Genomic DNA, 14226 nt, shown 5'->3' with positions numbered 1-14226 from the left:
ATAGTTTTCTTTTACAGAAAACTAAAAAGTAGTAACAGTACAGTGGATAGACAATTAAATAATATAAATAAAATAATATAAACAGTATAAAGGATAATTGGGCTTTGCAGACTACCAGCCACATAACAGAAAAACAAACTGAAATTAATTCAGTATGACTTACATTATATACATACATCAATAGGGATATACTGAGCTAAATGAAAAAATAACAAGAACAACCAACAAAAAGAACTTACTCTTTAAAATATTTATCTGACTCCCTGCCTCTTATCAGGTGTAGGAATATCTGGTGATCTGTGAAGTCCATCAAGGCTTTCAACACCATGACAAGAGGTACAAAGTACCCTTGATTCCTTAATATAAATTGCAGCTTGGCATCACCAGTATTAAGATAATGCAGTATATTCACAACATGACTCTGTCAATATAGAGAAAAACTGTGCTTAAGTCCTAAACAAAAAAAATTCACACTGCTTGAGTGTTGATTTATTAAATACAGAATAATTTTTTCAAAATAAACACTGATTACTTCAACATATAAAACTAAAATACCATCCACAATGAAAACTAGATACTGAAAATTGTGATTAAAGAATTTGCCAGCAAACTCACTTTCCTCTAGTTTTAATTTGTGCAAAATAAACTAGAAAATGGTAATAATATGTAGGTATTACCATAACTTACAGGGAAGTTGTTTTTCCTTGATATAAAAACCAATATAATACATAAGAATAATCCAGTTGTCATCTGGAAAAAGTTGTAGAGGCTGGTGACAAGGTACATGACTGGAAGCAGCAATTAGTAATAGTTCAAGTGGGATTATGATAAGGGGCTCTGGGTTGTAAAATTAAGAAAATACAAATTACCTTGAAAACTTCATCTTTGTTCCTATGAGAATACAATCTACTGCCTTTTATGTAAAATATTTAACTCTAAGATGGGAGGATAGTTTCATGGAGTTGACTGACACTTCTAAAAACCTCAGAAACATACAAGGTTGTGAACCTTTGCCCATAAATCTGTGATTATAGCAAAGACTGATCTTATATTGTACCTTGTATGATTACTCCGTCATGATGAAGAGAGATGAGGTTTATCACTTTCAAATGTAAAGTGCCGAGTTACTGACAGATGAGTTGACAGGGCTCAGCCATTCATGTACCTGCCACCACACCACTTTGTTACTATGCAACAACAACCATTTCTAGCTAAAGCTGGAAACTCCTACAAAGGTGAATGTTTGTATTCTCATATGAAAAACAACCTAAAAAACAATTATACAACAAGTTGAAATCTCTAACCTGATCAAAACAGCTTCACAGCGCATAAAAACACCCTTCTCAGTAAGGCCTTCTAGCCTCTTTTTCCAGCTTTCTCTGGCCATTGCCAAAGGATAATTACTGCGATTGGCAATCAGCATTCTGCAATAAAAGAATTAAAATGTTGACTTAACTGCAAACACTGGAAGCTTAATATCAGCCACTATGATACTGGTAACCTTAATTTTATTTTTACAATACAATTTGAACTAAAATAAATTATGCATACAATGTATGACTGACAATCTGTAAAGAAATTACTGACCTCATTACCTTTGGAGCACCATTCACAATGAAATAACCTCCAGTTTCATTAACCAGTTCTCCCCGTTTAACTAACTCCTCTGGAGTGAGTCCATTGAGATGACAATTCTTGGACTGAAAGTAGAAAGATGTAATTCCTTCCAAACAAAGATCAACCAATAATGAATACCATAAGATTATGAAACAAATGTTTCATATTTACAAAGTGTATGGCAAAAAAACACTATGACCTGAAAATCTAACTCTTTTACATAAATAAAAGTTTTCATGGTCACCCAGTAGGGGATTACTGCAAACAGTATAATATGCTGGTGCAACATGTAAGTAATTCATTATGTTATTTTTAAAAAACCAAGTAATTTTTTCAATACAACCATTACTCTACAATAATTTTTTCAATACAAGCCCAATACTTTAAAAAAATATATTTGTGTGGTGGACACCAAACCCAGATGCATCAATCCATTTGCAGAAGAAAGCAATGAAAAAGATCAGGTGTTTAATACAGTTTAGTTCATGTACAAAAAGCCCCTCAGGCCTCAAGCAATTAACTGAATAATACCTTGTGTAATCTGAAACATCTGCAAAAAGCCAATGGGTTGGAAGCAGGGCAATTTGATTAAGTAAATGGACTGCACTAAACAAATAATTATTTTTAAAATAACTGCATTTGTTTCATCATAATCCTATTGTATACTTTGATGAACTGCTGACACTCTAAATACAAAGAAAAGGAAAAGTTGCATTTAAATAGACTCAGTTTCTAAGAGGAACAGGGACCATACTGAAAGATGAACCAGTATAAGGATGGGCTGAAACCCCACCAACTGAAATATATTAACCTGAAAGTAATCAAGTTGCTACAGATAGGGAAGAGGAAGACACGGACAACATACTGTATCTCTAAAGCATTAGCTCTTAACACTAAATTCGGCCAAAATGAGATGAGAAGGACAACCATACACAGTGTCATGGGAGACAGAATATTATCATGCTTGAGTCAACTTGAGATTTCAAGCAGTAAGGGACGCAAAATCATTCAGTGACATTATGCAAAGCAAAAAGGCACAAGAGAAGAGTTCCATAAATCCCAAGGTGATTTGAGAAGAGGAACGCACTAGAAGACGGTAATGAACAACACTAATAAATACATTACAGATTTTACAAGAAACTTACTACAGAGGCTCATGTGCTGAGCTGGCTAAGTGATTAAGTGTCAAGACATAAGTCAAATCACCTTTTTCAAGTTCTTACACAAAACCTCTCTGATAAGTAGGCTCTTCAGTTTTAACAAACTTCTGGTTTGTTTTAAGCCCCATTTTTATTTATATTATTTCTGAAATAAGTCAACTGTACTACTTTTACATTAATTTCATCATTGTTTACGCACTTCACTGGAAAATAAACAAAAAATAGTGTTATGATTTAACTGGGCACCAGTAACCCACATCTTACAAAAGAGAAATATATGTGGGAATATACAATGCAGCTTGTAAGTTTACATATGTCAATTACAAGTAGCAAGGCAGTGTAAGTAAAATCAGGGAAAATCATTATTAATTAGTATATTTATATCCCAAAAAAATCATTAATCAAAGTTAGAAACACTACAACCAATATTTTGCACACAAGTAACTAATGAACATATCCATCAGCTATCTTTTGTATGCTAACTACCATTCATCATGTTCAGTTGTAGCACACACCAAAAAAAGAAGAAAAAAAGAGCACTAATACAAAGAGAATTCCTAAACAATGCCTCATCACTGAGTGAAAATTAAACAAGCAGGATAGTTCCAGATACATGCACACACTTTCCAAGAGAAAAGTAGGAAAAAGGAATTACAATATGTATATGATGATAACGGAAATTAAGAATAATGAATAAATTAAATTAAAATAGAGTAGATTTTACCAAACTTCTCCAGCAAATCTGTGGGGAGATTGTCATGGCTTTGTTGACAGATGATAGATACACATAACAATGAAGAAGCTAGAAAACTACCTAAGTTTGGTTGAAAGAGCATATGCATTAACAGTTGATTTGAATATTATTTCTTCTATCTACAAGACATAAGAATAGTACACACATATAGCAACATACAGTGGTACCTCGAGATACGAAAGGCTCTACGAAAAACTCGAGATACGAAAGCTAATACGAAAAATTTTACGGCTCTACATACGAAAATTCGCTCAAGATACGAAAGGTGTTGCTGGAAAGTGCGAGATTCGCCCGGACCATTGATAACAATTTGAAACTCGCGCGCCGCCAACTGAGTAGACTCGGCACCATCCTCCTGCTCTCCCCATGGTTCCTGATGCTAGTCACCGCAATGAGGTCCTTCTCTCCTATTGGTTAGCATCCTTCCCATTATGCATCTACTACGTAGCAGCGTGCCTCAGCCACTTGGTAGCAGCATCGTTATCGTATGCACGCGGTATTCGTTCGTTCTAACGATTTCAATTATTAACGTAAATTCGTTAGTGATTCGTTGCAGTATACGTACTTTATCGTGTTGTGTGAGAACTTTTACTCTACTTATACTTAATTACGTACAGTATATACGTAGTCATGGGTTCCAAGAAAGTTGAAATTCACGGAAAGAAGAGGATGCTCTCTTTGGAAACGAAGATGGAGATTATCAAGAAGTATGAAGCTGGTATGCGATTGAGTGTGATCGCCAAGGAATACGATCAAAATCCGTTGACAACAGGCACCATCCTTAAGCAGAAGGATGCCATCAAAGCAGCTACACCTTCCAAGGGCGTCACTATTTGTCCAGCAAGGGGGACCCACGTGCACGACGAGATGGAAAGGCTTCTTCTTGTCTGGATAAAAGACAAAGAAATCGCTGGCGATACAATAACCGAGACAGCAATCTCCCACAAGGCCAGAGCTATTTTCGGCAATTTGATTGCCCAGGCCGAAGACGACGGAGGAGAAGGACATCAACGCCAACCCCAGAGTTCAAGGCTTCGCATGGGTGGTTCGAGAAATTCTGTGGTGCAGCATGGGGAGGCTGCCAGCTCAGACACAAAAGCGGCCGAAGCCTTAAAAAGAGGTTTGACGACATGATGACCAAGGAAGGCTACAGTTCTCAGCAAGTCTTAAACTGTGATGAGACTGGCCTTTTTTGGAAAAAAAATGCCTCGTCAGACGTACATCACGCAGGAAGAGAAGAAGCTACCCGGGCATAAGCCTATGAAAGACAGGCTTATGCTCGCACTTTGTTCGAACGCCAGTGGGATTGCAAGGTGAAGCCCATACTGGTCTATCATTCCGAGACTCCTCGAGTCTTCAAGGCCCACAAAGTGGCTTAAGGAAGAAGCTTCAGTGATGTGGAGGGCTAATGCGAAAGCCTGGGTAACAAGGCTTTTGTTCACAGAGTTGGTAAATCTGTGTTTCGGCCCGACAGTGAAGAAATTCTTGCGATAGTGAAGAAATTCTGGAAGAGAAGCACCTCCCTCTGAAACGTCTGCTGGTGTTGAACAATGCCCCTGCCCACCCTACTGGCATCAAGGAAGATATCCTAGCGGAGTATTCCTTCATCGAGGTTCTTTATCTTCCGCGAACACCACCCCCTCCCCTCCAGCCCATGGACCAGCTAGTGATATCAAACTTCAAGAAGCTGTATACGAAACATCTTTTCAAGAGATGTTTCGACATCACCGACCACCCAAACCTCACCTTGCGTCAATTTTGGAAGGAGCATTTCGATGTTGTGCTATGCATCCGACTCAGTGACCAAGCTTGGCAGGAGGTTTCGAGGCGAACCTTGAATTCCTCATGGAGGAAACTCTGGCCTGATGCCGTATCCGCCCAAGACTTCGAGGGATTTGACGTGGGCGAAGCTGGTGCTGCAGATTCAGAAAAACAAAAGTTGACGATCCTGAAACTGTTTTTGCAACCAGATCTTGACGAGATCGTTGCACTCAGCAAGTCCATGGGACTGATCGTCGACGAGGACGACATCAACGACCTTCTCGAGGAGCACCAAAAGGAGCTTACGACAGATGACCTGAAGGAGTTGGAGGCCATGCAACATAACATCGTTCAAGAGGAGTTCTCTAGCAGCGGCGAGGAGGAGGAGGACAACCCTATGACAAAGTGCAATCATTTGTAGAAAAAAACACCCCGAAAAGGCTTACACAGGTCATATGCTTGCGCAGTTCGATAAGGCTTGCCTGAGTCGTTTCAGGAACATTGTGAAAAGTAGGAGAAGCAATCTTCCTTTGGATAGTTATTTTTTAAGAGGCCTTTAGTATTAGCAGGAGTAAGCAAAAAGGAAGAACCAAGTGATACAAAAAAGGATTTTGACGAAGGAAAAATCTATTTCTGGGTGATTGGCTCGTGTCGCCCTATGAAAGGATCCTTAATATCATTCTTTCTAGGTAAAATTAATCTAAAATTACCAGAGAAAAACAAAATTAAGAAAATGTCAGTAAAACTGACTCGCTCACTCTTAAAAAGAAGTGTCGGTATGGTAATAGGGGCGAGTGGGAACACTACCACGAGACATTCACCAATTAGAACTTCCAATCAGAATCCCCACAAGAGAGAGCTGATACCAACGGGCGATGCGGCCGCTACTACTACTACTAGAGGAACGCCATGGACAGCAGCGACCCCCTACGGGGACAAATCCTTAATCTAAAAACATCGTGTCCTGCATGGGGGGGCAAACAATACAGGGTGGGTTCATAGGGCGACACGAGCCAATCACCCAGAAATAGAGTTTTTCCTTCGTCAAATCCCTTTTCTGGGCTCAGCTCGTGTCGGCCTATGAAAGAGTACCAGAGAAACAGACAAGAGGGAAAAAAGGGAAAAAAGGACAAATGAAAAGCAGTTGTAAAATGAGGGATATAATATAAGTAAATCAATTACAGCATATAAACTAAGTACTTAAGCCTAACTTATTCTAAACAGTAACATAAAAGAAAGTTAGTAATGTAAAGTACTTAAAATTACAGTAAACATAGTAAATTATAATAATGCAGTGTAATTTTAACAAAATAGATTTACTTAGATAAATTATTTACAAAATATACAAACACATTGTGTCCTACCCTAGCATAAAAATGAAGGGGTAGGTACACTGAAGTACATTATCAGTACAAAGTGTGGATGTCCCTAGCAAAAAATAAGGGACAATCCACTAGTATGATTTCAGCGGCTAAGGCTAGGATATCCGAGTAGCATGGCGATAGGGTGAGGCATGTTGGATGAGGTAGGTAGAAAGGAGACCTGGATCTGTACTACGACTACTATACAGTATCAGGAGAAACAATGTTTCCCGCTGCTACTGCTGAAAATTTTAAAGATTCCAAGGACTTTAGATAATGACGTTTAAAGACTGTCGGAGATTTCCATCCCAGTATACTTTTTAAGATCCTCAAAGTTCATATGTTGCAAAGTAATTAATTGAGGTGGCTACTCCCCTGATGTCATGTGCTTTGGGAATGAATCAGGATTGGCTTGTTTAATGAAGTAAAGGATTTGTTGTCTAATACCTTTTACTGACAAAGTACCACCTTTTTCTCTCATGAAGAGAGAACCTGAGGATCTTGAGGATGTACGAGATAGAAAGGCTCTAAAGTTGATACTGGGCAGAGAGAAGGGTCTTGGGAAGTAATGGGATGACTTTCCAAGGGGCCCACCTTGCAAGAGGATCCTCATTTTTAGCCAAAAAACTACGATCCGGAGCAAGCAGAACTTCTCCTGAGGGAGGAATTCCACATGACCCGCATCTCTGGATAGAGCCGACAGTTCTGAAATTCTAGCTCCTGAAGCTAGGCTTAATAAGAATAATGTCTTTCTAAGAAGCATTATGAATGTACAAGACGAGTTGTCAGTATCTGAAGCTAGTTTGAGGACATCATTTAAGAACCATGAAACTGCAGTAGGCCTTTGAGAAGGTCTAAGTCTAGCACAGGCTTTAGGAATAGACGTGAAATAAGATTCAGTCAGATCTATCTGAAACCTAACTGAAAGATCTTCTTCAAAGCCGATTTATGAGTAGTAATAGTGCTAGCTGCTAAACCTTTTTCAAACAAGGATCTGAAAAAGGATATAGCTAGATTAACTGTCATGGTTGTAGTGTTTGATTCTTTCAGGAAGGATGCTAATTTTTTAACAGCTGAGTCATATTGTCTAATAGTTGACTCTCTCTTATCTGATTCTAGGAAGAGAATATTTTGTGGATCAATATTAGCATCTTTATTAGCCGCAAACTTCATGAAGTCCATAAAGTTAGGGTCTGAAGAATTCCTGAGGAAGCGAACACAGTCCTCATTTGTACTGATTGTGACAGCTTGGGATTGGGAATCCGTTGAGGTCGGAGACCCAATTCCAGAAGAAGAGGATACCAGTTGCTCTTGGGCCAGTACGGTTGCAATCAGAGCTACTATTCCCTTGAAAGTCCTCAGTTTGCTTAAGACTTTCAAGAGAAGATTCACTGGAGGAAAAACATAAATTTTTCTCCACTGATCCCAATCTAACGACAGGGCATCATGTGGGCATAAGCCAGAGGTCCAGGTGGGGGCCACATAGCAAGGGAGCTTGTGGTTCGCTGAGGCGAAGAGATCTACTTGGAGACCTGGGACTCTCGGCATATCCACTGGAATGACCCGTCGTCTAGGGACCATTCTGATTCCAGAGGAACTGACCGGGACAAAGCGTCTGCTATCACATTTCTTACCCCCGCCAGGTGAGTGGCGGACAGATGCCATTTGTGTTTGTTTGCTAGGGCAAAGATGGCTATCATGACATGGTTCACATGCTTGGATTTGGACCCTCCCCTGTTGATGCAATGAACTACCACTGCACTGTCCAAAACTAGCCTTAGATGAGACTTTTTCGGGGGAAGCAGTCTCTTCAAGGTAAGAAATACTGCCATTGCTTCCAGAACGTTTATGTGGAGCTGGCGAAATTGAACTGACCAAGTCCCCCTGAACCTGTTTGAACTGAGAATATCCCCCCCACCCGGACCAGATGAGGCATCCGTGTGAATGGTTAACACTGGAAGGGGATATTGAAGGGGTACCCGCTTGGCTAAGTTCTTACTGTGACCATGGACGGAGTTGATTGCGAAGGATCTGTGGAATTACTGACAGCTTGTCTCGAGATTTGGCGTTTGCTCTCGATCGCCAAACTCGATTTATATCTTTTAGCCTTGCTTTCAGGAGGATATCTGTTACCGAAGCAAACTGAAGGGACCCTAGGATTCTTTCCTGGTTTCTCCTTGATGTTTGTTTGCATTTGAGAAATTGCCTGACAGATTTTGCTATTTCCTTCCGTTTGGCCACTGGAATTGACAGATTGTGGGAAGACAAATCCCATTGGATTCCCAGCCACTGAAAACGAGACTCCGGGGTAAGTCTGGATTTCGTTTTGTTTATCTGGAACCCCAGATGTTCCAGAAAGTGAACTACCTTTTTGGTGGCTTTGAGACATTCCTCGACAGTTGGTGCCCAGATCAACCAATCGTCGAGGTATGCTGCTACCATGATTCCCTGAGTCTCAATTGCTGCACAACCACTTCTGCTATTTTCGTGAATACCCTGGGGGCTACATTCAGACCGAAGGGCATCACTTTGAATGAGAATGTCTGATTTCCTAGCCTGAATCCTAGGAATGGGCGGAAGTGTCTGGTATAGGGATATGATAGTATGCGTCTGTAAGATCGATGGAGCATGTGTTACGGCTCCACGCGGGAAGTAAGGTCCTTACTTGCGAGAGGGTAAGCATCTTGAACTTGTCGCAACGAATGAAAGAGTTTAGCTTTGACAAGTCTAAGATTACCCTTCTTTTTGTTGAGCCTTTCTTTGGCACGCTGAATAGCGACCTTGAAATTTTAGATGCTTGACTCTCGCAATAGCTCCTTTCTGAAGGAGTTCCTCCGCGTAATCTGTCAATTCCTTTGATGGTATTTGGCGGAATGATTTGATTGGAGGAGGATCTTTGATCCAACTCCAACCCAATCCTTTGGACACTATGCTCTGTGCCCAATTGCTGAGCCCCCACCTGTGGCGGAAGAGGAACAGCCTCCCTCTACCTGGGGAGCCTCATTGTTGATGGGCGGGTTGACCACCACGCCCTCCTCTGAACTGCCTGCTCCTTGTCGCCCTTCCTGCGCCACGCTGGCGAAAGTAGCCTCTCGCCCTACCTCTCGATTGCTTGTTAAAGGGAGGGTAGCCCTGACCTTCATACGTAGGGTTGAAGGCCGGCGAGAGTGCGTAGGAGGTCGAAGGTTGTGATTGAGGAGACAGCAGGAGGATGGGCTGGTTCTGTTTAGAACTAGCAGGTTGTCCCTGTTGGGTAACCGGGACGGCCTGAACAAATTGCTGCTGTTGCTGGTGTTTCTGGTAAGGCTGGAACCTTTTACCAGACTTCTTTGGTTTCTTACCAGCAGTGGGGACGGATTCTTGCTTCCTCTTGGATGAAATACCCCACCTAGCTCTAAGGCTCTGGTTGAGCCTAGCAGCTCGTGGTGTACTTCATTTACAGCGGACTCTGGAAGAGATCCGCTCCCCACATGCTAGAAGCCAGGAGTCTATTAGGCTCGTGCCTAATAGTGCACTCCTGCAGAACAGTGCTTTCGGCAATTCCTCCTAGCTTGGAAGAAATCGAAAGCATCCGTCTGAACCGACTGAAGCTGGGATTTGGCCAAGATCTTAAACAGAGGTTCCGTACCATACGAGAGGAGAGCAGCCATCTCCGTTATGATCAGTGAATTGAGGGACCTGCCAAACCTAGTTCGCGCGTCAAACTCCGCCTGAATCAAGGAATCAGGCAGCCTTGGAAGCTTCTCGCCGAACTGGTCCATGGCGCAGTCGTCCGGTTTGAGCTTGCCAAGCGTGAACGTGGCTGGCAAGTTCTCCCACAATTCTCCAAAAGCTGGGAAGAGCGGAGAAGTAGACTCCGCCTCCCTTAGCTGTGGCATGGGCTCATCCTTGAGGACTGCCGAAGAGTCCTCTCTACTATTTGTAGCGAACGGAAGAGAAGCCTCCTCTTCCGTCGCAAAAATAGTGAAAGGACTCTTATAGGCCTGGAGCTTGGTGTTTGTGCACAATCCCAGTCCATCAAGGCAGTGAACCCATTCCCATTGGGCATGATCCCTACTGTAGAGAACATCCTCCCTAGAGATCTTGTCTTCCCTAGTAAGAGCCGCTACGGTCAGCCTAGCATAGCCGATGAAAGGCTGCGTCAAACCCGGAGGATAAAACTCGAAGTCCTCAATCCTTCGAGTTCCACACTCCGGGATAGAGATCATACCATCCTTAAATGGAGCGTAAGTGGCTACTCTCCATGGGTTCTCCATAGAGAAAGCTGGCAGAGAGTCGTATGGCGGGAGCTGGAAAATACCAGCACTTGGCACTGGGGAGACTGGAAGGGGGACCTGAGAGAGCCCAGCTACTCGGTCCTCATTCTCTCTAACTCTGTTAGAGAGATCTTGGATGGACTGGCCCCGATTGAGACAGAGTGCTCGACAGTTGTGCGAACATCTGCTCAAATTTCGTCCCCAGGGCGGAGGAGACTTGAGAACCGACCATCTCGCCCACCTGTTGCATCACCACTGCTGAGGAAAGCAGTGGGATCAAAGGTGCTGGGTCCCGCTCCTCCCACCGGCGTTACCGGAGTGGATGCGGTTGGAGGCCGGAGAAGGCATTGGCTCGGCTGGGAGCGCGAGCCCTTCTCCTTAGAAGCCTTGCTTCTAGAACTCTTCAAGTAAGAAGAGCTCGGCTTGGCCTTCACCGCGTCAGCGGTAAGAAGTCGAAGACTTCTTAGTCGAAGAAGACGAAGATGACTTCTTAGAAGTCGTCTTAATTAGGGTCTTCGGTTCTCTCTGTCCCTTCACCTTTGGGGTACAGAGAGAGCGGGAGAGCGGGTAGGGATCTCAGATCCCACAAAGCCTTGGAAAGAAGCGCTTGAAGAAGGGACAGGAGAAGATCCAGGAGCGCCCAAGGAAAGACCTTGGGCGCCCGACACACCTACCTCAACCAACAAATCCTCTGCCCCTACCGCCATAGGCTCGATGTTGAGGTCCAGGTAGCGACGTCCGGGACCGACTCCTGTGTGGCTACGACCCCGAAAGATTGCTGGCATATCTTGCTGGATGGAGGCTATGAGAGGGGCTGCGGACAAGGGGTCAACATACCCTGTTGACTTGCCCCCCGCGGGGAAGATCTGGACGGCCAGCTTCTTGTCAAGGATGTAAGGCTGGCCTTTGGCGGCGTTCTTCCCGAAGCCGCCCACCCACGCTTTCAGGGTAGCAAGGGCGACCTCCCTCACACCAGTAGCCTGAAAGGAAGGTGAGATGAGCTTCTAATGGCGGAACGGGGTTAACAAACTTATGTCTAAGAGTTGTTAGTAAAATGATAAAGAAGCCTATAATCGACTTACCCCTCCGCCAGCTGACTGACTGGTCGTAGCAGATGGCGCAGGCTTCCGGGTGCCAGACGATCATATCGTTGTATGGCGTGGCACATGGAGTGTGAGACCTGCACTCATCGTGCCGCAGGGGTCGTACAACGTCGCGTTGCATCCCAGGACCTGACAGTTGGTAGCCTGTAAGTGGAAAGATACATGAGTATCAGGAGAACACTTACAGCCTAACAGTTGCTCCGCTGGTGCCGGAGCGAGAAAGTTAGATTAAACCAGAGCCCCGCCATAATACGTGTGGTAACAAGATGGTTGGTTGTCCTAGGCTATTGCTCCGCTGGCGGCGGAGACAAGAGATAGAATCCAACCAGGTGTGGGTGGTAAAAGGAAACCACGACGAATAATGGCGGGGATGGTAAACATATGAATAATAAAAATAAACAAATCATCGTAAAATTAGGGTATATCCTTAAAAATAACAATAATATCAACCTTTCTCCACCCGTCTACTAGAAGAGTGCCCGGGTAAGAAGCAAGCTCCCTTCCGGTAGCGGGGGAGAGATGTAAGGATATAGTAGGCAAGCAACCGACCACTAGTAGTGACCACCCCGCCCGCTGGCGGAGCCAGTAATCTATAACCAAAAGGTGCCCCGGCTGCGACGGAAGGCTCCGTTCGTTATAGAAAGGGAAGGTGGCTGAGCAACTGGGGAAGGGGGGGGAGGGTCTCGGCGTAACACGGCGGGAGAGAGAGAGGGGGGGGTTGGCCTACTCCTCCCCGTCTCAACAACTACCCGCTCGGAGACTCGGTACCCTATGATTAGGTCGCCCTATACCCCCCGCTGGGAGGAACCCCTGGCCACCTCAGAGAGAGAGGAAGGCAACTGAGGTTGTCATGACAACCAAGGGGTCCCCAGCGCCTCCCTATACCTGGTAGGGAGGGAAGGGGAAGGGGAAGGTGCGATGGAAACACGTGACCGCAAGTGGCCTAAGCCGCGATCAAACACAACCGTGGGAGGGCCACGTGAACCAGGCTGTACCAATACATGGGACACGCACCTAGGCTAGCCTAACACCCTAAATAGAATAAATTTACATCGTAAAGATGGACAAAAGACACTTTTAGTAGAAGAAAAAAGAAGCCCAGGAGGAGGCAAACTGTTCCGAGGAACAGAAAGCCTACTCGGAGCCAGCGATAGCCGATGAAGAGCAAGAGCCGGGATGCTGGGCTGGAACAAAGAATAGCCCTAAATACCAAACTAAGAGAAAATGGTAAAGGGGCTAACCTAGCTCAAAACTCGATGTAAAAAACGATGAACGTAATATAGTAAGCCCATAAGTATAAGAAGTCCCAGTATGGAGGACCGGGAATTCTTAACGAGGCAGCATGGCGCCGCCACGAGACAACCGGGAAACCGTATATGACCTATTAGAAGGAAAATACTGGTTCCCGGAAAACAAAAATACAGTAAAACATTACTTATGAGGCACTTAACTTAGCCGTTGCGATGGCAGAACGTTCCATGATGAATGGTGATAAAATTCCTCGTAATAGCAACAAGCCAACAAGAAAGAAATTGCGTCTGAACGCTGGCGCTAATTATAGAAGGATGACCCGCTAGGGGCGCTGCTGTCCGTGGCGTCTCCCTCTAGTAGTAGTAGTAGCGGCCGCAGCGCCCGTTGGTATCAGCTCTCTTGTGGGGATTCTGATTGGGAAGTTCTAATTGGTGAATGTCTCGTGGTAGTGTTCCCACTCGCCCCTATTACCATACCGACACTCGTTTTTAAGATGTGAGCGAGTCAGTTTTACTGACATTTCTTAATTTTGTTTTTCTCTGGTAATTTTAGATTAATTTTACCTAGAAAGAATGATATTAAGGATCCTTTCATAGGCCGACACGAGCTGAGCCCAGAAAACAGAAAGTTGAAAGTGGTGATGAAGTTGAAATTTTGTAAAAAAAAAAAAAAAAAAAAAAAAAAAAAAACCTAAAGTATAAAAAAGTAAAATAAAATGTAAAAATTAAAAAAAGAAAAAAAAAAATATTCTACTTTAGTTTTTTGTAAAGTTTGAGTGTTACAGTTTTGTTAATGTTTCGTAAAGTTTAGTTTATGTATGTTTTCCTTGCATTTTTTTATGTTTCGTAAAGTTAAGTGTAAAGGGTATATATCTGCCGTTTGTCCTCCTCCTCTGTCGCCACTTTCGGATATAGCCTCACTCAAAAGGTAAACTTCCACATTTTACTACATACGTACAGTTTT

General features: G+C 43.4%; 1 protein-coding gene across 1 annotated transcript in view; it reads right to left on the bottom strand.

The window, feature by feature from the left end:
- Nucleotides 1-14226, bottom strand: part of LOC135213016 (DNA-directed RNA polymerase I subunit RPA2-like) — a gene marked incomplete in the record, with an annotated part of 200881 nt that overhangs the window by 162367 nt on the left and 24288 nt on the right. The window contains 3 exon segments of the mRNA XM_064246825.1: nt 240-419; nt 1305-1424; nt 1588-1700. Coding sequence (XP_064102895.1) covers nt 240-419; nt 1305-1424; nt 1588-1700 — 413 coding nt within the window.

The sequence above is a fragment of the Macrobrachium nipponense genome, chromosome 42 (genome assembly GCF_015104395.2).
Source record: "Macrobrachium nipponense isolate FS-2020 chromosome 42, ASM1510439v2, whole genome shotgun sequence".
Lineage (NCBI taxonomy): Eukaryota > Metazoa > Arthropoda > Malacostraca > Decapoda > Palaemonidae > Macrobrachium > Macrobrachium nipponense.
This window is presented reverse-complemented; position numbering and strand designations above follow the sequence as displayed.